The sequence below is a fragment of the Rhododendron vialii genome, chromosome 13a (genome assembly GCF_030253575.1).
Source record: "Rhododendron vialii isolate Sample 1 chromosome 13a, ASM3025357v1".
NCBI classification, from domain to species: domain Eukaryota; kingdom Viridiplantae; phylum Streptophyta; class Magnoliopsida; order Ericales; family Ericaceae; genus Rhododendron; species Rhododendron vialii.
In genome coordinates, this window is record NC_080569.1 from 26,533,900 (window position 1) to 26,557,268 (window position 23,369).

Sequence of the window (23,369 nt, forward strand, 5' to 3'; positions counted from 1 at the left end):
CTCAGGTGCTAATTCATATGGATGATCAGAACTGAATACCAATAAATTAGGCGCGATGCGAACGAAGTAGCCCGGACACCCGAGTTATAAAAAAGAAAAACCCAACACAAAAGTACACTTATGATTTTCCAAAACTAGAAAACAAAAACAGGTTTCAAAAGCAAAAAGAGCAACTGTCAAACCCGAACGACCTGGAATCTCGTCCTTGTCCCCACCCTTTGCCCAAAGTCCATACCCTCGCACGCAAGAAAACCCTAACCCTTCAGTGCGTTGGAATTCTAGTCAGAGAAAACCCCCAAAAAAAACAACTAAAAAAAAGATCCCTCCAATCTCTCTCTCTCTCTCTCTCTCTCTCTCTCTTTCTTTCCACAGTGATTCCTGTCGCCCTCAATCGCGACTTTCTCACCACTTCTCTCTCTACCACTTTGTTCTCTCTCTACATATAAATTAGGGCCAGATGAATCCCTCCTCTGCTGGCGCCAACAAGGACTCTGAACAGCAGGAGGAGGAGCAGCTGCAGGAGTCACCCGACACTCTCGTCGATAATTCCGATTCTCCACCAGCGGCTCTCGAAGCGGCGGCCGAGGCGGGAGGCGGAGACTGCGGTGAAGAGGCGGCGGCAGAGGCGGAGGGCATGGAGGATCCGATGGAGGAGGACGCGGCGAACCCGGCGACCGTCTTTTGTATCCGGCTCAAGCAGCCTAGGTCTAACTTGACTCACAAGATGAGTGTTCCTGAACTCTGTCGGAATTTCAGGTGATTGTGCATGGTTCTGGTTTGGACGAAGAAGAATTAGGTTAATTTGATTTATTTCTTGAACTATAATCGGCTTTAGTGTGTGATCGTTTATGGTGCCTGTTTATTTGCGCTTATAAGCTTGATTGTGTTCCCTTACTAGTTGGATTCCCAAAATCACCAAACAAATTGGGACGGAGGGAGTATCATCTATGATTGCCTTAGAACGGTCACATGGCTGTGTAAATCCTGTTTTTTTTGGGATGAACTTTAGTCGATTTTTAGTGTTTGGTTGGATGAATGGAAAGCAAATAGAAGATGAAGGTTGAAGGCAGAAATAAGTACCCAAGTGCAAGTAGTACAAAGAAAATAATTGCACTCTTTATATTGGTTGTTTAAATGGCTGCATGCTAGGAAGGAGACAGTTTTAAGTTGGGTGGTGAATGTACATAGCAAAAGTATACTAGTTTCAAAGAATAGGTGTTGTTGGAGGGCATTTATGATGTGGTTCAAAAAAGTCTGGGGAAACACCTACTAATAGGGTAATAAGAATGGTGTTTTTCTAAAGTTTGGAATGGTGGTTTCCCCTGCACCCTTGGGTCCATCCCTAGTTCCACTTGCACAAGTTGTAAGAGCAAAATTAGTTACTGAAAATCACCTAGAGTTGATGAATAGCTGTTCTTTTTGTATATTCTTTTAAAGTCACTTTCTCGTTAATTAGTTCAGCGCTGGCTTACTTTTGTGTGCAGTGATCCTATGTAGCTTCATGTACCATATTCACCTTGAAGTCCAACTTAAATAAACATATGCACTCGTTTTTCATATCAAAAAAGGATAAAATTCCCTTAACTCGATCCTTACATATGGAACCTTTTCCAGGTTTGATTTTCCCCCCCTTAACAATATCAGTAGCAGATTTCCCATTTTCATTCCTGACTTCCTGCTTGTAAGCAGCTGTCTCAATCCAAATCCAACTTTGCGGCTACTTCATGGAATTAGACTTGAGTTTCTAGAGTGGGCTGTTGAACAGACAACTTATATATGTCTCCTTTGCACCATTGGGGTTAGTACTGGTCCTACAGCCTAATGTGATCATTGATCATTGCTCTATTGTCGGGGATTAGGCGAAGGTGTTGCTTATTGATACATAGATGTGCATATAGATGTATTGACCTAAGAATTTTTTTTTATTACAGACATGTGTGTTTCATTCAGTATCTTGAGCACTGAGCAGTATCCTTGTTCGAAGAAAACATTTATAAGTTCTTGAAAGGCATCGATTTTGATTATTGGAAAAGGTTTTATGGCCATAGAAAACTTGATTTTGTGAACTTGTGTTGCAAGAGTGAATTGAAGTGGGTGCTCAACGCGTTGATAGTCCAACTTTTGATGGTCATAAATTGGGACGTGGGAGTTTGGGGTTTTCCAATTAGATGACGGGATCTTTTTGACACCAACTTGATCCTTCCCATTATTGTAGGTTTCTTTCACATCTGCAACCTTCTTCACATTCTCATTCTGTCTTCTCTATAACATGCTTCAAATTTGGTCCTTTTGAGTACTCCATGTCCTAATAGCCATCCAGTGATTTCTTAAAATAGCAGCTGGTGCTACCTTTTGGAATGCTTCTATTTTTCTCGCTTAGATAATCCTAATTCCAATATGCTTTCTTTTTTTTCTTTTTTTGCTTTTTCAGTGCTGTTGCTTGGTGTGGGAAGCTAAATGCTGTAGCATGTGCATCAGAAACTTGTGCGAGAATTCCAAGGTTAGTACGTTTTTCATCTTACATTGAAGTACCATTCTTTCATAGAAAGTACAGCAATATTTTATGCGTATTCAGATGACCCTGGCATGAAGGGTGGGTTGAAAAGGCAAGCTATGCAGTAGAGACCAAAGTTTTCCGGTTGATAAGTGATCATAGTTGTTTTAATGAAGGTGTGACGGAGCACCACCCTTACATTTAGGTGGGACTGTGTGAGAGAGATAAGGGAAAAAAAAGGAAAGCACCTTTAATTACGACACCGGGAAAAATTGGAAGCAGATAGTGGAAAGAAAAAAGAAAAAACTAGGCGGAAGAACCCTATCATTACCATAAACACCAAATCCTATGGAGCCTATTTTTCCTTCCTATTGTATCTATTTGTACATTTTCTTTGAAAGATTGAAATTTTCTTGTTTCAGCTCGGGGTAGGATTGTCTCCCTGGTGATGTTTTGTGTTCTTCTGCACTGCTTGCTACACAGATGACCAATTGCTGGCCTGATAACTCTAGAATAAGTAGCCTGTTAGGTGCTTTGAAATATTCTAACATATAACTAATACACCGGAGTGGCATGGGTCATATTTTCCATAAGATTTTCTTTGTTCTTTTAGATGGGCAGACCAAACTACAAATTTTACACCTGGTTTGTTTTTATCAAACTGCTTGAGCTTCTTTTCTTTTATTTTTTTTCCCAGTACTTCGGAAAGTTCAAACAACACAGAATGAAGGAAAAACCAGAAAGTACAGAGAACAATAGTCTAAAGCACAGCAAGGGTTTAGACCCTCAAGTGGTCCGTATAGCATGGACCCTTTGTCAAAGGTCACTTAGGAGTGACGGACACTTATTTGGACACCGATTCTCCCTGGACACGTAAATCTGAGCTCTGGGGACACTCTCAAAAATGCTCAGGACACTCTCAGGACACTTGCAAAACAAATTGGGGTGTTAACAAAATAAGAGACTTTAATGAAAACTGAGGGAAGTCTTATTTTTTGCGTGGCAAATGATGCTTTATTGACACCTAAGTGATGAAACGCTTTTTGTTGAAACACTTTTGTGAATGATTTAGGAATAAACACGATTTAAGATATACGTGGTGTTACGTATTCCCGATTAGAACTTGATATTTGTGTTTATGATTCATATATGAAAAAGAAATATATATTTTTAAAATGTGTCCGCAGACATATTGTGTCCAATTTTTTTTAAAGTTAAACTGTCGGGAGTGTCAGTGTCATTGCCGTGTTCGTGTTGTATCACCGCTATCGCGTGTCCATGCTACCCTCAAGTGGCGAACACCCAAAGCATCCTACGAAACAAAATAGCTCATAGAGTAGGAGCTTCCTCACCGATGACCAATGGCTCATCCTGTTCTGCACCCAACCTTGTCAAGTGGACCGCGCACTGGTTATCATCTTTGTATGTATAGGTGGTGATGGATCCAGTTCGTGACAGAAGCAACTTTGAATTCTCCACGAGCACATGATGCGGGTTGTTTGGATCAGCCCCTGCTGTTATAAGGTCCACGGCTTCCTTGGAATCAGCCTCAATTTTGAAATTCATCATTCCCTTCTCAGAAATGATAGTGAACCCTGGATAGATGCCCCATAATTCAGTCTCAAGACAAGAATCACAATTAAGCTTTCCATAAAAATCAAGGAGCCAAACACCCTCCTTTGTTCCTGGATATATTTACTTGCTTGTATTTTTGTGAATTCTACTGGATAATCATATACATAATAGGAGGTTCTGGAATGTCATCTTTATTTCTTTTTATTGATTTAGTGTTAAGTTCGTTCCGGCGAAGTTTAACTTTATAAGAGTTTGACTAGATATGGGTGTGGAATTACCAGTTTCTAACTTTTTTAGTTTTGTGTCCGGTTATTGGATTGCCCATGGCAAACAGCTAACCTAATTTCAGCATATGTGAGGCTCAAGATTTGATGACAAGTTGATATTTCTTGAAGTATTTCTTAGGTGTTTTGAAGTTCTATATTTCTTGAAGTATTTCTAAAGTGTTTTGAAGGTCTACATCAATAGCAGCTAGCAAAATCCAAGTGTGCATTCATAAGTGCAGTACACTTATTTGACACATGTTAATTATTCTCCCTTGCTTATTTGTTAGCAATAAGTGCTTTTCTTCCTTGCGATTGCCATTTGCCAGTCCTCATGCATCATTTTGATCACATTCTTGGTGTCATGCAAGTATGTCAACTGATGTTTTTTTCTGCCATTTTGTTAGCAATGCTGCCTTTGAAGTTTTACGAATTCAGTTTTTCCCTTCTAAAATGATTTCACAACTATTTCGCCTAGTCTAGTTTTAGCTGATAGCCTGATACCTTTTTTTCATCTCTGTCAATCGCAACAAAAAACTGTGAATAAATTAACTCGGCAAGAGTTTTCTTCCACTGTTAATGTGTAAAAAACTGTGAATAAATTAATTCAGCACGAGTTTTCTTCCACTGTTAATGTCATTTTACACAGTAATAGTTTTCTTGCAACCATTTTACCTGATGAATTGTAGGCCAAGATATAATTGTTTAATTTACTGATAGAATACTATCTTTCCACTTTTCTGCTTAACAATTAAATCAGCAGTTAAAAATACCGTTCATACGAATTTCAACATTGATGGGCAGAAAGGACACAGAAATTCAGAGTATTTGCAGCTTGTGTAGTCTTTGTGCGCATATCGACAATCTGATTGTGGTGAATGAAACTTTTGTATTCTTGGTTCTTATTGAATACGCATTTCATTTCATACATATTGGTGCTGCATGGTTTGCTTCTTGTAGGCAAGTGTTTGCTATATATTATTTCGAAGGGACTTTGTTGGCTATAATTAATGTTTCTCTTGATCTTGGTTTGTTTACCCCTTGCAGTTCTAATGCAAATCCACCATTTTGGATACCCATACATATTGTGATCCCAGAGCGTCCAACGGAATGTGCAGTGTTCAATGTCATAGCAGGTACTCTACTCCTGTTTATTAGAGCCATTGTGTCATTTGGTTGAAGAATTTTCTCAAACTTTGATAGATTTAGTAGATTTTAGTCAGCGGTAAGGAGAATATTATTGATCTACTGCAGCAAGGTATGTGCAAGCTTTTATGTCATAAAAATCTGAGCCATGCTCGCCATTGCCAAGGACAATTCTTCACTATTTCAGCAATTCGGGTGTAGAAAGAAGGAATGGTGCTTGCTGAGGAGTCTGGAAAATATTTGCATTCTTATCATTTTGTTTCGAATTATACGAGCTCTTGTCTGGAACATTACGAATATAAAAAAGCATCCATTATCATGAAGGAAAGAAACTGACTTTTTGAGACCAATATAATAAAATCCACGATCAGAAGTTGGTATTCGAGAGGAAAATTATAAAAATATGGTCGAAGTTGAAGAAAGTCCTGATAAGACAACTATGAAGGCACTAAAGTAGTGAAACACTGTATTTGGTCATATTTTTTACTTTCTAGACTCCATTCATCAAGACAAATGATTAAGCCAAGAAATTTAATGCAAATTGACAAATATTTAGAAAAATGACAAAAAAGATGGTGAGAACACTACCGAATAATTAGTCCAAACACACCCTAATTAGTCTTCGAATATGTTCACACACACACACACACACACAAATAGGTACTGAAGTTGCACTATTCGCAAATTGAATAAGGTTCTTTAAGGCAACCTATTATTGACCTATTGATAAGTGCGAGCTATTAATGTGTCTCATTGATTGAACTTTTTTGGTCCTGGTTTACTATTGTGCTCACATCATTTTCTGGTTCTGTTAATTAATATTTCTCACTATACCTCTGGCAGATTCTCCTCGTGATTCTGTTCAGTTCATGGAATGGTCACCTACCTCTTGCCCTCGGGCCTTGCTAATAGCTAATTTCCATGGGCGGATAACCATCTGGACTCAGCCTTCTCAAGTAAGCTGGCATTTTTGGAAAGTTTCTACTAGTGCTTAAAACAGGGTTCTTTCTTTTTATTGTAGGTCCATTCTTTTTCCTTGCTCATGTTCTAAACATTGGTATTTCAGCATTTGGCCAGAACGAATCTATTGGCTGATAAACTATTGTCCCCCTTCCCTTCTCCTTCCTACTCGCCTCTTCTTCCTCCCTCCCCGCCAATGTTTTACGAGTGCCATGCACTGTAAAAACAAAACCATTCTTCTTCTCTCTCTATGAACCACCACATATTGTTCTTAAGCTAACTTATGCTTCTGACTCTTCAGGGCCTGCCGAATCTTGTTAGAGATGCAAGTTGCTGGCAGCGTGAGCATGAGTGGCGGCAGGATATTGCAGTTGTTACAAAGTGGCTATCGGGAGTGTCTCCGGTTAGTTTCTGTTTGTCTTTTCTTGAAATTCACTTCTTCCACCTTCGTATATTTGATTTCTATTTCTGTTGTTGTACTTGTAATAATTAGTATAGGTGGCTTTCATCAAAATCTGCTAATTCTGCAAACTCCAAGTCAAATTTTGAGGAAAAATTTCTTTCCCAGCAGCCTCAAGCTCCAGGTTAGTTATTTTTCCTGGTTGTCCCTAGTTGGCATTCATAAGAACTCGTCCTGGGTGGTTTAGTTGGATTTGCGCTGATAGGCAAGCTCTGGTGTTATGATTCCCCTCTTTTGCAATGTTTTGCTTTCCCTTTGGTTGTGGCTTACGGGGAACTAATATACAAAGTTATTACCTGAACTTCCTCATGAATTTTCTAGTGGTGCGTTGTTGTTTGTAGTGTCATCAACAGTCGGAACTTACGAGTGGTTCTACCTCTCCTATCTACTGACTGAATGTTTTGTCCAAATTGAAGCTTATTATTTGTTTGCCAATCTTTTTTGGTTTTGATTTCAGCTGGGTGGCCAAATTTTCTGTGTGTCTGCTCTGTTTTTTCGTCGGGATCTGTTCAACTTCACTGGGCTCAGTGGCCTCCTAACCAGAGCAGTGCTGCATCAAAATGGTTTTGCACAAGCAAAGGGCTCTTGGGAGCTGGGCCCAGTGGGATTATGGCTGCTGATGCCATAGTGACAGATGGTGGTGCCTTGCATGTGGCTGGTGTTCCAATTGTAAATCCATCCACTGTTGTGGTTTGGGAGGTCACACCTGGCCCTGGAAATGGGTTTCAAGCAACTCCAAAGTCAAGTACAGGCAGTGGGGTCCCACCTTCAGTTAATCCTCCTTCTTGGGATGGTTTTGCTCCTTTGGCTGCTTATTTGTTTAGCTGGCAAGAGTTTTTCCTATTGGAAGCAAAGCAGGGAAGAAAGCACACAGATCAAGACTATATCGATATGGTATCACTTCATTGTTCACCAGTGTCTAATTTTTCTGCATATGTGAGTCCTGAGGCAGCAGCTCAATCAGCGGCAACCACTACATGGGGCTCTGGAGTTACTGCAGTTGCCTTTGACCCGACTCGTGGTGGTTCTGTAATAGCTGTGGTGATAGTGGAGGGTCAGTTGTATTCTGATTCAGAACTGTACTTTTGTTTTCTTTTCTCTCACCTCCACCCGAAAATAATTTAATCTATGTCATGCTGGGGAAGCACTTGTCTTCTGTCTATGAATATGGCTGTGTAGTATGAATTTACTCACAATCTATTGCTTAGGCCTGCTGATTACTTGTTGCGGAGGATGTATAGGAAAATTTAGCAAAGACATTCTAGGGAAACCCGAGATGATTTCATGCTTTTTGTGGGCTGTTACTAATTACATAACCAAATGACCTTTGATTAGGCTGCCACGAAGTGTTATGCCCACGTAACCAAATGCTTTTTGTGGGTAACCTAAGAGTTCTACTGTGAGCTTCATCATCTTCATTGTCCCACATGCATTTTACACCGGCAACCCTGTTTGGACTTTGGATTCTTGCCACCTTTATGGGGTATTAAGTTAGAAACTATGCTTTTCCTTGTATATCTACTCGCTTTTCGAATTTATTTCTATGATGCTGTGCTGCTTCAGGATCTGTTTTGTCTATATTGGAAATGTTACATAGATGATTCATTCGAACTATCTTTGTTTTCATTTTTTGTTACTTCACATTAGCAAAATGATGCTCACTGATATAGAAGATATAATTTTGTGAATATTCATGAATTCTTTTTCTTTTTTGGTGATGACATTCTGCTATTGATAGCTTACGTCTGATAGATATGTCTCAACTCTCACCCCTTGTGGTTGGAGTTCAAAACTAATCAAATTTGGATATTGTCTATTCAGGGCAGTACATGTCCCCTTATGATCCAGATGAGGGTCCTTCAATCACTGGTTGGAGAGTTCAACGATGGGAATCATCTCTTAAGCCAGTTGTCCTCCACCAGATTTTTGGAAACCCCACTTCCAGTTTTGGTGGGCAGGCTCCCATGCAGACTGTTTGGGTAACCACAGTGAACAAATGCATTCCACCAACAAATGACTATAAAATTCAACAACCAGCTGTGGCTGGACCATCCTCTGATGTCATAAACACAACTGATTCTAGTCTTGAGAAGACAAAAAGGGTCTGTTTTGATCCATTTGATCTTCCAAGTGATGTTAGAACCCTTGCTCTGATAGTTTACTCTGCTCATGGTGGTGAGATCGCTGTTGCTTTTCTACGAGGTGGGGTTCACATTTTTTCTGGAGCAAGCTTTGCACCCGTTGATAACTATCAGATCAGTGTCGGTTCTACAATTGCTGCTCCTGCCTTCTCATCAACAAGCTGCTGTTCGGCATCTGTTTGGCATGATACCAGCAAGGACCGTACTGTATTGAAGATAATTCGTGTCCTTCCTCCTGCTGTTCCAAGTAGTCAAGTGAAAGCAAACTCATCAATCTGGGAACGTGCAATTGCAGAGAGGTACTTATGAAATGTTTTCTGACATCTTTCAGGGCTAAGTTCCTATCAAGCACGTATAATCCAAAAAAGCCTCTGTACTCATAAAAGATAACACGCTTCCTTTATTAGCTTCCTCTTCGTTTTGGTTTTGACATAAATGGCATGTATCAGATGGTTGATATTAACAGCTAAACTTCTGTATTCTTGTTTTTGGGCTTTTCTTATGTGTACTAAATCTTTGGGATCTAAGTAGGTTCGGTTTGGTCAGCTTTTAAGGTAATTTGATGCCGAACTAAGTACATTGGTTTTGTAGTTCTGTGAACCGTAACGAAGAAGTTATTTGATTTCGTATGGTGGGAAAAGAAACTCTAATAATGCCAATAGCAAGGAATAGAAAATAAGAGAATGTTTCACCTCCACATCCACCTCCAGGTAATGATCAAGTGTATCAGTATGAAGGTGTGACTAAAATGTAAATATGTGCTAAATGTTATAAGGCAATGTAAAGGAATCAATTGTTTAGGTTTTGTTTGGTGTATGAAATCTTAAATCAGAAACAGAAACTTTTCCAAACAGAGCCTTAGTGTCTCAATACCAGCAGACGAAAACTAATTGAAATACTGACCAAAATTGACCAGTTCGGTTTGGTTTGGGCTCCACATTTGGTTTGGCTGGTTTTTACATGCCTACTAGCTTTTTCTGTATCATTTTCCACATTTTGCTGCATCAATCATCATGTTATCCGTATCTTTTTGTCTCCATATCCGTATCTGTGTGTCTTAGGGGCTAAATTTGATATCTTAGTTTGAGGTAGCAGCTTGAATTTCGTCAATGCATGGGTTGCAGTTATCCTAGTGTGGCAATTTAGAAACATGCCTTCCATCTGCATTGACTATCAACTATCTTGTTTGTCAGAGCAGGTTCTGGTGGAGCCTTTTGGTTGGAGTTGATTGGTGGGATGCTGTTGGCTGTACACAGAGTGCTGCCGAGGATGGAATTGGTACTCTAGTCGATATAGTGATGTGATTCATTATAAATGCTACAAAACATACTAATAAATCTTAAATGTATCTCTAATACTGAAATCATACGAAGCATGGACGTGGCTACCGGCTCCTCTTTGTTGTTGTAGATGCATTGGATAAGGACACAAATAAGATACGCATGAGATGGCACAATATGCTCTGGCCACGCTTAAATACATGTCAGAATTTTTTATTTCATTTTGTTGTTTGCCACTATTGGGACACTCTTGGAACACATCCGGGACACATTACGTGGTATGGTGCAATTGATAAAATTTGAGCTTGACTCAAAATTTCCAAAGATGCTTAGACCATGAATATTTTATTTAGTGACTCTTAATTACTACCTTTATAAAGTTGCTATTATTTGTTTGTTTCATACTAATTTGTCAATTTTTTATTTATTTGTAATGAACGTATAAAATACAACTGTCAAATATTCTGTATATAAAACTGACTTGTCCCCTTGCCCGCATCGTGTCATGTGACTCATGTCTATGCCATGCTTCTTAGCTGAAATAAATGGAATAGAGATCGAACTGTTTGAGGTGTAGAGAACTATTTCTTGGAAAGATACCTATATCTATTAAAATTTCAACTGAATTAACTAGCTTAACTAGCATCTATGAAAATTTTCAGGAGTTGCAAAGGTAACTCATTTATCACCCCTCAAAGATTCACTTCTTTTCAATTATTTTCTAGTCCAAACGCGTGCTTTGTGCTGTTGGAGTACTACTCCACATTTGTGCCTCTCATGTCCTAGACTTCCATATTTGTGTCTCCTGAAATTATGAACTGAATGTTCTTCCTTGTCTTTTTCCTCGTGTTCTTCTATTTATCTCCTTTGTTTTGTCGTTTTCCTTGTGTTCTTCTGATATGGCTGGGGTAGTTGTAGTGTTTTCTCAGAGATGCCATATCCATTGGTTGATGTAAGAAATGCATTGACTGAGAGAGCCTTTAAATAGCTGTGTGCATTGGTTGATTTGTTGTAGTTACATTTAGTGGGTATGCAACATTGTTCTTTTCTTTTTCTCTTCTCTATTCGTGTTGGAAGGGTAGAAGCTGTCTCTAGCATTCTGCCAAAGATTGGGTTATTCTTCGAGGTAAGCATTGTGCCCTTGTTTGTTATTGATTTGAGAGCCCTTGAAAGAGTAGAACGAAAGATTCTTGGTAACATCAGTCCCTATACCTCCTCGCCTATCTTTTCAAACCTACACATCTTAGTTGGTTAGCCTGGTGTATTCTTCATCAAAGGTTATCTAACTTTGGGTGACTGTACATGGCTGTAAATATAACCCTCTTGCAGGCCCGTTTCTACCTATGCAAGGTTACTCACAAGCAACCCTTTTTACTTACCTTGTGGCCTTTAGTGGTATAATAAGGATTGTTGAAAGTGGTGGAGAATCTTGGAAACTAAACCAATTATGTAGCCAATAGTGGGTGTCCCTGTGCTGTCTTTAGTTCAATTAGTCTCATTGAGTAGATCATGTTAGGTTTCCACTGATAAAGACTTGGGTTCATCTTAACCATCCTTTATTCTTTGCAGTTTTAGGGCATTCTTTTTCCCAACTATTTTTTAGCTCTTTGATTACTTTTGCAAGTATAATCAAATATTCCAGGAAGACATAACCGTACATATTGTGGAATGATGGATATTGGACAACGTAACAAAGACTTGGGTTCATCTTAACCATCCTTTATTCTTTACAGTTTTAGGGTATTCTTTTTCCCAACATACTTTTGTAAGTATAATCAAATATTCCAGGAAGACATATAGCCGTACATATTGTGGAATGATGAAAATTGGACAATGTAACAGTTTCTTTGGACTGGATCCTAAGACCTCAATTTATTAGATGTACATTATGTATGGATATTTGTATGTTCTATGATAGACTTCAAACCCTTCTTTTGAATTGATTGAATTTCCCCCTTTTTTTGTTTTAGTTTCATTGAACAGTGTTATTGCGGTGTTGGATGCGGATTTCCACTCTCTTTCATCAACTCAGCACAGACAACAATATGGTCCTGTATGTATCATTGAACTATTGCCAAATCCTCTTTTTTTTTTCTCATTTTGTAGGGAAGTTATCATCACCATTGTAGATATTTTGAGTATGTGTTTTCCATGGTACTTATTGATGCTTGTCTGTAGAGTCTGCTTTTCAACAGCATCCTCAACACTATCAGAACCTGTCAATTATGTTCAGACTCCATTGTGGTGAAAATTTGTATTGCCAACTGTCCATCCATCCCTATGAATAGATGGAAAGATTATTAATACCAAAAGGATGAAAAACTTTATGATCTAATTTCAGAAATCAATGTAGAAGTATAGGGTGGAAATATGTTTTTGTCTGGGGTATGGTGCTACATATCTTGATGAGATGATTTACAGTGTTCTCTGACCCTGAACATCTGCACCTGCTCTGGCATCCTTGTCTCTTGATTATCTCCATGGGGTGAGGGAGGGAAGGGGGATACGGGTTTTTACATTTCGTTTGTGTGACCCTTTCAATGCTTTCATTTACTTATGTGGCTCTGTTTCTGGTTTAATTGACTTGTTTATTTTTTTTTTTAACCATACAGAGTCTAGACAGAATAAAATGTAGGCTATTGGAAGGTACGAACGCTCAAGAGGTTAGGGCGATGGTTTTAGACATGCAAGCAAGGTTGTTACTGGATATGTTGGGAAAAGGAATTGAATCTGCTTTGATTAATCCCTCGGCTTTGGTATCCGAACCTTGGCAAGAATCTGGTGAGAAGTTATCTGGCATTGATCCTGAAACGATGGCTGTTGAACCAGCGCTAGTTTTAAGCATTCAGGTATGCTTCTGGTTCTTTCCCATTTCTCTGGTTCTCTGCCCCCGTTTTTTCTGTTATTTTGTTCTTATCATCCATTATCTTTGAGTTGCTGCTCTAATTGTGCAAACACTACGATGCAGGCTTATGTTGACTCAGTCCTTGACCTAGCATCACATTTCATCACACGTTTGCGACGTTATGCTAGTTTTTGTCGTACGTTAGCAAGTCATGCATATACCTCAGGCACAGGTGGCAATCGCAATATGGTGGCTAGTCCACCCCAAAATTCCGCCTCTCCTGCTTCAAGTCAGGGTCAGGGTTCGCCACACATTCTTATTCTACCATATCTAAGGACTTTTTTCATAATTCTGGCTCTATTTCCGGGAGAACTGTTGTCCAACCTCCATGGAAGTGATCAAATATTCATCTATTTGTACTCCCTTGCCCACTTTGTTTGTCCATTCTCAATATTCCGACATCTCCATATGTCATTATTATTATTTTTTTCAAATTTTATTCTTTTTACAATGTGTGTTTACAAGAACTAATTGAGATCTTTTGATTGATGAAAACAAGTAAAATTATCACAAACGTTTACTATTTGTGGATTTGAGTAACTGTCGGAAAGGGACAAACAACTGGGACAGATTGAGCATCTGTTACTCCTCTTTTGTCTTGTTGTGATGTAAAACATTGTAGTACCTTTGTTGGGCAGGTGGTCAAGGTGGAACGGCTAGTTCTACAGGGAGTACGCAAATGCAAGCTTGGGTACAAGGAGCTATTGCCAAAATTAGTAGCACTGCTGACGGAGTTCCGAATGCAACTCCAAACCCTATAAGTGGTGCTTCATCCTTTATGCCAATAAGTATTAACACGGGAACTTTTCCGGGAACCCCAGCTGTTAGGCTCATTGGGGACTGCCATTTCCTTCATAGATTGTGCCAACTTTTGCTATTCTGTTTTTTCTTTCGACGAACGCAACTACCTCGCTTTATCGGGAGTACTCAGAGAACTAGTGACACAAATACACAAAAACCTCAGCTTGGCGGTTCGGGGAAGGTAGAAGAGATCAACTCTATGCCTACAAAACTAAATGCTGGTATGGTCAGGTCAGAAGAAGTACAGGCAGCTAGGGCTGGTCAAGCTGTCCCCGGACCAAAAGGACCTGAAGAAGGTACTGCTAGCCGGTCAAGACTGGGGTTTGGTAATGCTGGACAAGGTTACACATTTGAGGAGGTAAAAGTACTACCCCCGTTCCATTTCCAAAAGTTTTCTAGTTCTACTATGTTAATAATTTCTAGCGATTTAAAAATGTTATCTATGAGAACTAATTGAGATCTTTTGATGGTGGAAAAAATCTTGATTTATTTTGCTAGAAAAAGTACATTTTTGTTGATCCAGTTAAAGGGCATTGTGGCCGAAAGTCGCAATTAAAATGGGTCAGAGGGAGTATTTATTGTAAAAGCACGCATTTGTTTCTCAATTTGTTGCCTTTTTGGTTTAAATTATCATGCATTATATCTTTATTTCACTCATGAACTAGGAAAGGTTGCTGTAGTCATCAAAGTTTTGGGATTTGCTATGTAAATTTAGAGAGGGAGAGGAATTGGAGATATTTCGATGGGGATGAGAGGCCGTTGCTCAAAATTAGGAGTCGGTTTAGATTACTGGATTAATTCCTTGACTTATGTATTTTTGGAGTTTAGATTGGTGTATAGGTCTTTTTATTGTTTGGCCTTTTTCTTCTTTTTTTTCCTTGCTTTCTTTTTGTATATGGGTGGCTCCCCTTATCAATAGTTTATTACTTATCCAAAAAAAAAAATTCTGGATTGAATGTGGGGTTCCTGGTTTTGCATGGGTTTGTTATATGTTTTCTTCCTCATATGGTACTGACATGCAGGTGAAGGTCCTCTTCCTCATACTTGTTGATCTCTGTCGGCGAACGTCTACTCTGCCACACCCCCTACCAGTTTCTCAGGTGGGGAGCAGTAATATCCAGGTCCGTTTGCATTACATTGACGGGAACTATACCGTCTTGCCAGAAGTTGTGGAAGCATCCCTTGGTCCACATATGCAGGTATTTTGCAAACTTGGATAAATTTTGTGGAAGCAGAATACTCCTACTGCATCTCTTTCTTCTGAGCGTGCCAAGCATGCCAAATATTAGTATTAAATATAGCTGTGGAAATTGCAACAGAAGGAAGTCATTTAAATTGTTCAACATCATTTCTGGATGTCAAAATTATTGTACCATCTATGATGGCCTAAAATTATCAACATTTTGTTATCGGGAATACTGATAGCTTCGTGTTCTTATTTTGTACTTTATTTTCTATATTACGAAACATGCAACGATTTCAATTGTGAAATTAAAGTTTAGGGCATTTGTCCACGTTTTGTTGACTTTCTTGTAGAGTGCATGCTAAGCACTTCTGGGTTGTAAGTCTTATCTCTTTCTATTCACTAATCTTATAGGTGTGTTGAAAGTTTGAAACAGCTCATTCATAATCAAAGTTTCTTACATAGAGCTAAAGTCTGAAGACTCTGAACACCTCTCCCTACCCCGGGAAGAAAGTAGAATATCTTACTTTTCCTCACTTTCCGGTAGGAACTTTATAGGGCTTATAGGTGCTGAAAATGAATTTCCTGTGGAGGTTATATATCTACTAGGCATTTTGAGTTAACCTTGGCTTTCATCTGGGAATTAAAGTCCCGTTGATATGGTTCCCTACAGCTTGACATTTTGTTTTCAATTGCTGGATTTTCGCAGAATATGCCCAGACCTAGGGGTGCTGATGCTGCTGGTCTGTTACTCCGCGAGTTAGAACTACATCCTCCAGCTGAAGAATGGCACAGGAGGAACATGTTTGGTGGTCCCTGGTCTGATCTAGAGGATATGGGTCCTGCAGACGATCCCTCAAAACTTAGCACTTCATATGATCTACTTGAGTTGAACTCTGTGGAAAACAGTGATAATTATTATGGGGCTAATCGCTTGTGGCCAAGGAAGCGCAGGATGTCAGAAAGAGATGCCGCTTTTGGCTTAAACACGTCTGTTGGACTGGGGGCATATCTTGGTATAATGGGATCTCGAAGAGATGTTGTAACTGCTTTGTGGAAGACTGGTCTTGAAGGCGTTTGGTACAAGGTGTAGTGATAGTTTTCCGAAGTCTTTTTTTCTTCAATTTTGTTTATTAGGCCTCACATTTCTGTTTGAGGATTACTGATTAAATGCTTTTCAATATTGGCTTTTAATAAGTTTTACTCCCTCCATCCCATTTTGTTTATCCACTTTTTGACTTTTCATTGTCCCAAATTGTATGTCCAATTTTAGATGACCAAGGGAAAAATCCTATAAAAATACTCTTTTACCCTTCTTTCTTCCTTAAATTGATGTGACAAGTACATTTTGAATTGAAGGGTATTTGTGGAAAATTTAGTTTTCAAAGTGTAATGATTGTGTCCCCTTAATAAGTTGGATTTCCCAAATTGGACAAACAAATCGGGACGGAGTAGGATCTATGCCTTGGAGAATGTTGGCCTCCGGAAATTAGTGGTTCGATGTAGAGATATCCTGATTAAATGACCTAAGATGATATTTTCTTATGTTTTTGACCTCCTTAGAGTGGAACCATAGGGTGAAGAGGTATTTGGCTATAGATTTCATCCACTTTTTTAATTTTCTGACATACGTATTATATGGGATCGCTAAAATAGTCCTAATATTGGATCTTTGTCATGGTGGGGTTGAGATATATGGAAACTTGATTTACCTGTAAAACTAGTGATTTTTCTGAGTACTTCTTGGGTGGCAAAGGCTACTTAGATAATTTTGAGATCTTTTGTGGGCTGCAGGATCTTGTTTATGTGTTTAAAGTTAATCTTTCTAGGAGTTGCATGATTTAAATTTATCCATCATGTCATGATTGAGATGAAAGAGTACCATCTTGCCTTGATTATCAGTATTCTAGTAGTGTGCAGTCGCCCTCGCCTAGTTGAAGGCGGGATTCAGTACCATGTCTTGGTACCATCACACCAACAGACTTAACTAGCTAAGCCAGCACTTTAGAAGGGCTCCTGCTTGTTTACTTTTTGTGTGTGTGTGTGTGTGTGTGTGTGTGTGTGTGTGTGTGTGTGTTGGTGTCGATACTTTAACCTGAATAGATAACATGAGCAATAGTGAAGCCTTTATGGGTAAACCTTATATGTTTTCTACTTGGCCAACTTGTATTGGTTGAACACTCTGATATTTGGAAAGGTTGAAGTGGATTATGCTGCTGGCACTTCATTAAGCACACAAGGCCTACTAATCTATGTTTGTTTTTGTTGGTATTTGTTCATTAATTGAGGAAATGTTATCTTTTGATCCTTGCGTTTGTTTAAGTTCTCACTTCCCTTTGCCTTCTCTGTTATTTTCTTCTTGATTTGTTTGGTTACTCATATTTCACCCAATATGCAGTGTATAAGATGTTTACGGCAGACGTCAGCTTTTGCTTCACCTGGTTCCAGCAATTCTCCTAATCAGAGTGAGAGGGAGATGTGGTGGATCAGTCGGTGGGCTTACGGTTGTCCAATGTGCGGTGGGACTTGGGTTCGAGTTGTATAAGCACTACGTTTGCCATTTCTGTTATCAGGTAGTTTACCAGTTTCCCTGCTCTCTCTTATCCACATAAATTCTGAGTTGGATATACTTGTAGATTAGCATGCTGTATGGGTAGAACAAATGAACGCAGAAGTCATCCAATCTGTATGATCTGATTTCCTTTTCTGCTGCAATTATCTCGAGTATACAATCGGATCATTCTAGATTGTTATTTGTTTATGAACTGTAGTCTCCTTTTCTTCATATTCCCAAATTCATGCTATTGAAGTGCTAATTCCTTGTTGAAAGAGATTGTTTTTTATTGTTGAAGTGGTATTTTGGGCAATGAACCAAACACATGCACGCAGTGGGGCGAAGAATTGTTAAGCAAAAACACTCCCACGGACAACACTCAATAATGCTTGCGTCCATGGCTCTTTAGCAACATTATATGCAGATAGAATAATACAATCCCTGGAATCACAGAGTTACCCTTGGTACTCCAATAGGACATTGCGCAAACTCCCTGCAACACCAGCCAACTTACCTACGAGTTGGATTGGCGAAGTTGTCGACCTTTTGATCTAGTACCAATCTGGCTTCACAAACCCGACAGTGTACTTTCGCTAGTGTATAGGCTTATTTAATGCTTTTTCGCCAGTTGTCTGATGAACTTGGATGAGATCAATTCTCCTAGTAAACAGCATTTCTTGGTTTTTTAGAGCCAAGGGAGAAGGCTTTGGCTATAGACAAGACACTCCCAGGCGTTCCTTCTTGGATTTGGATAAACTTTTAACCTTCCTAAATCCAGGAAAAAGCAGAAGAGAAACCGTGGACTAGAATACAGCACATTGCAACAACCTAATAGACTGGTTTGCATGGAGTGGTAGATTACTCCCAGGGTATTTTCTCTGTTGCTTAAGTTTTTTTTTTTTTTGGTCCTTATTTTAGTGGATTGGTGTAGGATGGTAGAGTTGATCCTATGGATTTCTATTTGTTTTGCTTTGAGTGTCAATTTGGGATATGCCCTTCGAACCTATAGTTGTTTTTTCTTTCAACAAATCAACTTACAAAATAAAATGATTTTTAACTTTGTACAACCTTCGCACTTTGCAATTCTGGGAGCAGATGGATGACGTGGTTCAAGATATACCTTTTGGGGAGAAGCTCTTTATAGGAGGCGATTTCAATGGCCGTGTGGGAGTGCATAAGCAAGAGCATGAGAATGTGCATGGTAGCTTTGGTTTTGGTGACCTTAACGAAGGTAGTCGGAGGATTTTAGATTTTGCAGTTGCTTTTGACCTTATAGTGGGGAATACTCTCTATAGGAAGCAAGAAGAGCACTTAATTACCTTTAAGAGTGGAGCCAATAGAAGCCAAATTGACTACTTTCTTGCTAAAGGTGCGGACCGCTTGACATGTAAGGATTGTAAGGTTATTCCCGGAGAGTGTCTAGTGGCACAACATAGACTTTTGGTGTTAGATATTTGTCTCAAGGGGAATATTAGAAGGAGAAATGAAACTAGATGCCCACGAACTATATGGTGGGGCCTAAGAGGGGAGAAACTAGAGGTATTCAAGGAAAGAATGTCTCAAGAAGTACGGTAGGGAGTGGAAGGAGATAGTGACAATATGTGGAATACCATAGTTGACGGTATTAGAAGAATATCGAGAGAAGTTCTCGGAGAGTGGAAGAGAAAATGTCTAATTTCTAAAGAGACATGGTGGTAGAATGACGAGATTCAAACCAAGGCAAAAGTCAAGAAGGAGTGCTTTAAAAAGTGGCAAAATAATCGAAATGGAGAAAATTTCAAGGTTATAAGCAAGCTAGTAAGGAAGCTAAGAAAGCCGTTAGAGATGCTAAGTTGAAAGCCTATGAGAATTTCTACGCTAGACTCTGTAGTAAAGATGGAGAAAAGATTATTTATAAACTTGCAAAGTTGTGACAAAGGAGAGCTAAAGACGTTTTTTAAGTTAAGTGTATAAAAGATATTGATTCAGTGGTGTTGGTAAAAGACTAGGCGATCAGGGATAGATGGAAGTCGTATTTCGAGAAGTTGTTAAATGAGAAACATGAAGGAGGCTTTGGTAGGGAGGAAGAATATGTACGTGACGAGAACATAGAATATGAATTTTATTGGAGAATACAAAAGTTCGAAGTGGTCAAAGCTTTAAAAATGATGAAACTGGGTAAGGTCTTAGGACCAGATGGTATCCCTATTGAAGTGTGGAAAAGTTTATGTGACCCAGGGGTGACTTGGTTGACGAAGTTAGTTAACCAAATTATTATAACTATTATAACTAGGAAGATGCCCGACGAATGGAGAAGGAGCACTTTAGTACCTATCTATGAGAATAAAGGGGATATCCAAAGCTGCAACAACTATAGAGGTATTAAATTGATGAATCATACGATGAAGTTGTGAGAAAGTTATTGAGCATCGCTTGAGGATGGTGACTACGGTGTCAGAGAAATAGTTTGGGTTCGAAGATCAACCATGAAAGCTATCTACTTATTAAGGAGAATGGTAGAAAAACATAGAGCAAAGAAGAAGGATCTCCATATGGTTTTCATAGTTTTAGAAAAGGCTTATGATAGGGTGGGTGCCTAGAGACATCATATGGTGGGTTCTGGAGAGAAATGGAGTGACCAAAGGGTATATCGAGGTGATTAGAGACATGTATGAAGGTGCCATCACTACCATTCGATCACCAGTAAGGGAAACAAGTAAATTCCTAATCACTGTAGGATTGTATCAAGGGTCAGCCTTGAGCTCGTACTTTTTTGCTTTAGTTATGGATGAATTGACTAGACAATTTCAGGAGGATATGCCATGGTGTATGATGTTTGCAGATGACATTGTCCTCGTAGATGAAACCGCTAGAAGTGTTAATACAAAACTAGAAATTTGGAGGGAAGTATTAGAGTCAAAAGGTTTTCGAATAAGTAGGAGTAAAACTGAGTATATGATGTGCAAGTTTAGTGGTACCAGCAGTACGCACGAAGAAAGAGATGATTTAAGACCAGGAGATACTTAAGAGTGATCATTTTAGATACTTAGGCTCAATCATTAGTAGAGATGGAGAGATTGCCAATGATGTAACCCATAGGATCCAAGTGAGGTGGCTCTAGTGGAGGAGCGCTACTGGTATACTGTGTGACAAGAGGGTACCTATAAAATTGAAGGAAAAATTCTATGGAACTGCTATCAGACTAGCGATGCTTTCCGGGACAGAATGTTGGCCTATTAAGAAACAACAAGTGAACAAGATGAGTAGCAGAAATGAGAATGTTGAGGTGGATGTGTGCTAAGAAACAACAAGTGAACAAGATGAGTAGCAGAAATGAGAATGTTGAGGTGGATGTGTGCTAAGACTAGAAGAGACAGGATTAGAAATGAAACGGTTCGTGAGATGGTAGGTGTAGCATCCATAAAAGAGAAGTTGAGGGAAAATAGGCAAAGATGGTTTGGGCATGTCTACCGTAGACCAGGAGATGCAGTAGTGAAGAGAGCAGATATGATAGCTTTGGGTAGCAATGCTACGGGGAGGGGTAGACCTAAATTGATATTAGATGTTGTGGTGCGTAACGATATCAGTATAATAGGTTTGTGTGAACAAGTTGCCCCTAACAGAGCTCAATGGAGGAAATGATTCATGTAGCCGACCCCAAGTGATTGAAACTTAAGGCTTGGTTTGGTTTGGTTACAGCCTACTCATTATACTTGTTATTTCTAATTTGTTTCGGGTTCCCCTGGTTTATTAACTCGTTGTCAAGTGAAAGTTATCTGCCTTTGACTGAATCTCTGATTTCGCCAGTGCAGGTTGTATATTCTTGTTTGTAAACCTCGATGAATCCACTCCATGGTTCGGTCATAGATCAGCCGTTTTCCCGACTTGTTCAATTAGAAGGAAATCTAATTAGTGATGTTTTTGCTGCCAAAATTATGAAGCTCATGTTTTGATACGGGGCTTCGAAGAGCGAGGATATGGTGAAGATTTGATGGTGGAAGGAACTGCCTTTCGAATTTGATTTTAGTTGTATTTTCTTTATCGGGAAGAATTATCCCTGTAATTTATGTAATGTTGTAGGAGTAGAAACATTTTTATTGAAATTGAAGGGGTAGGGTGGGAATTTGGGATGCAATATGTAAATGGAAGAATCTGATACAGCATCCAGATGGTTGTCTTCTGCTTTTGAAAGTCGAAGCCAGTAGTTTTAAAATAGTTTGACAGATTTAAGAAATTAGACATAAATATCCTCATCTTTCTTCTTTGATCATTTTCTTCTTTGAATCTAATCAATATATATATACTAGCGAATGCCCGTGCCTGAAGGCACGGCGCAACACATTTTGAAGACAACTAAAGCTACGGGTCGAGCAATGAGCAAAGGGATGACATGTTGAAAAAAATGGATAGGAACAAAGTAAAATACGATATATTTTTGTTGTTGCAAAACTTTAATATGTTAATTACCTATGCCTGCAGCACTCCGCAACAAAAAGTTTTATTTGTTAAGCCTCTACCCATGTGTACATCACTACCAATGATAATCCTAATCACATATACCGAGTTAATTGCATTGATAGGATACACACTGAACTATATTAATCCAAACCACAAAACTCAAAACCAATATCATGTTGCATTCATAGAATCCAATTTTAACATGCATAAAAAATCTAAAAATTTATATAGAGTCAAATCTGATACACTACGTAGGGGAAAAAAAAGGTGTTCAACATAGATCTTATTGTCTTGAAATTTGTCTCTCCATCTGCCTCCCAAGAGTTTTTGTACCAACGCATATCTACTTTATCCAAAAAGCACAATTAGGAACATGAATAACAGCCTAAAAAAATAATTAATGAGCAAGAATTTCTTCTTGTAAAAGTAAAATGATGACTAATAATAGTTACCTTAATTCTATATCTTGTTTATTCGTCTCTCAACACCATCATGGTACGATCATGACCTTTGTAGATGTACTTGTGAATATACTAAACAGATTTTATTCCAGGACAAACTTCCACATTGATATGAGAATTATATTTTCTCGAAAGGTATGTATTGTATGACACCACATCCCTTTTATCAATTCGTTGACCCCTTACAGTATAAAGGGAGTAAAGTAATAATGGCATTGGTAGGTATACCCCATGCATAAAAATACGATTAACTTCTTACTCATCATGAATCACCACAATTACATTTTTTCCTCGAAGACACGTAACCTTTGTACTGAAAAAATAAAACAAAGCAAATATGAATCAAATATATAAAATCAGATTAAGCAATGCAATTGAGTAAATAGTTCTTACACTTTCTGCAAGTTACCGTCGAGCTGCATAAGAAATTGAAGAATTCATCGAATGCATAGGAAACAATTAATTTAATTATTACGACCAAGGTATAAAATGAAACGGTTCAACTCACATGCCCATAGACGCTTAGATTGTCCATGATTAGTTAAGTCCCAAGAAGTTATCTGAAATTTGAAAGAGAGTAATAGTCAAAAGTTATCATGGGAATAACAACAGAAAGCATTTTAAAGATATATATGGACTCCCATAATATTAAATGAGTGACAAAAAAAAAAGAACACAAAACTCCAGTTTGCGATGTGTTTGGTTAACA

The 23,369-nt window shown here is 38.7% G+C and overlaps 1 protein-coding gene and 1 pseudogene across 5 annotated transcripts; both read left to right on the forward strand.

Moving 5' to 3' along the window:
• Nucleotides 1–189: 189 nt before the first annotated feature.
• On the forward strand, nucleotides 190–22,011 carry LOC131312803 (mediator of RNA polymerase II transcription subunit 16). 5 transcript variants are annotated; one of them, XM_058340786.1, is made up of 17 exons: nucleotides 190–756; nucleotides 2,432–2,500; nucleotides 5,380–5,468; nucleotides 6,322–6,434; nucleotides 6,740–6,841; nucleotides 6,932–7,022; nucleotides 7,356–7,952; nucleotides 8,720–9,338; nucleotides 10,238–10,317; nucleotides 12,290–12,372; nucleotides 12,932–13,168; nucleotides 13,288–13,459; nucleotides 13,863–14,383; nucleotides 15,048–15,224; nucleotides 15,918–16,295; nucleotides 17,607–17,781; nucleotides 21,554–22,011. In XM_058340786.1, exons 1-16 carry the CDS (start codon nucleotides 458–460, stop codon nucleotides 17,751–17,753), a joined length of 3,774 nt encoding a protein of 1,257 aa, XP_058196769.1. In that variant the 5' UTR covers nucleotides 190–457; the 3' UTR covers nucleotides 17,754–17,781; nucleotides 21,554–22,011. The 5 variants fall into 5 exon arrangements, with proteins under 5 accessions (XP_058196769.1, XP_058196768.1, XP_058196767.1 ...); XM_058340785.1 differs by having other exon boundaries at nucleotides 279–756; nucleotides 13,288–13,465; nucleotides 21,549–22,011; XM_058340784.1 differs by having other exon boundaries at nucleotides 280–756; nucleotides 13,288–13,465.
• On the forward strand, nucleotides 18,858–20,768 carry LOC131314057 (uncharacterized; annotated as a pseudogene).
• Nucleotides 22,012–23,369: the final 1,358 nt, after the last annotated feature.

Coding starts and splice junctions, on each gene's coding strand:
- LOC131312803 (XM_058340785.1), top strand. CDS start 458: ATGAATCCCTCCTCTGCTGGCGCCAACAAGGACTCTGAACAGCAGGAG. Junction 757..2,431: donor GAACTCTGTCGGAATTTCAG/GTGATTGTGCAT, acceptor TTGCTTTTTCAG/TGCTGTTGCTTGGTGTGGGA. Junction 9,339..10,237: donor GAACGTGCAATTGCAGAGAG/GTACTTATGAAA, acceptor TTGTCAGAGCAG/GTTCTGGTGGAGCCTTTTGG.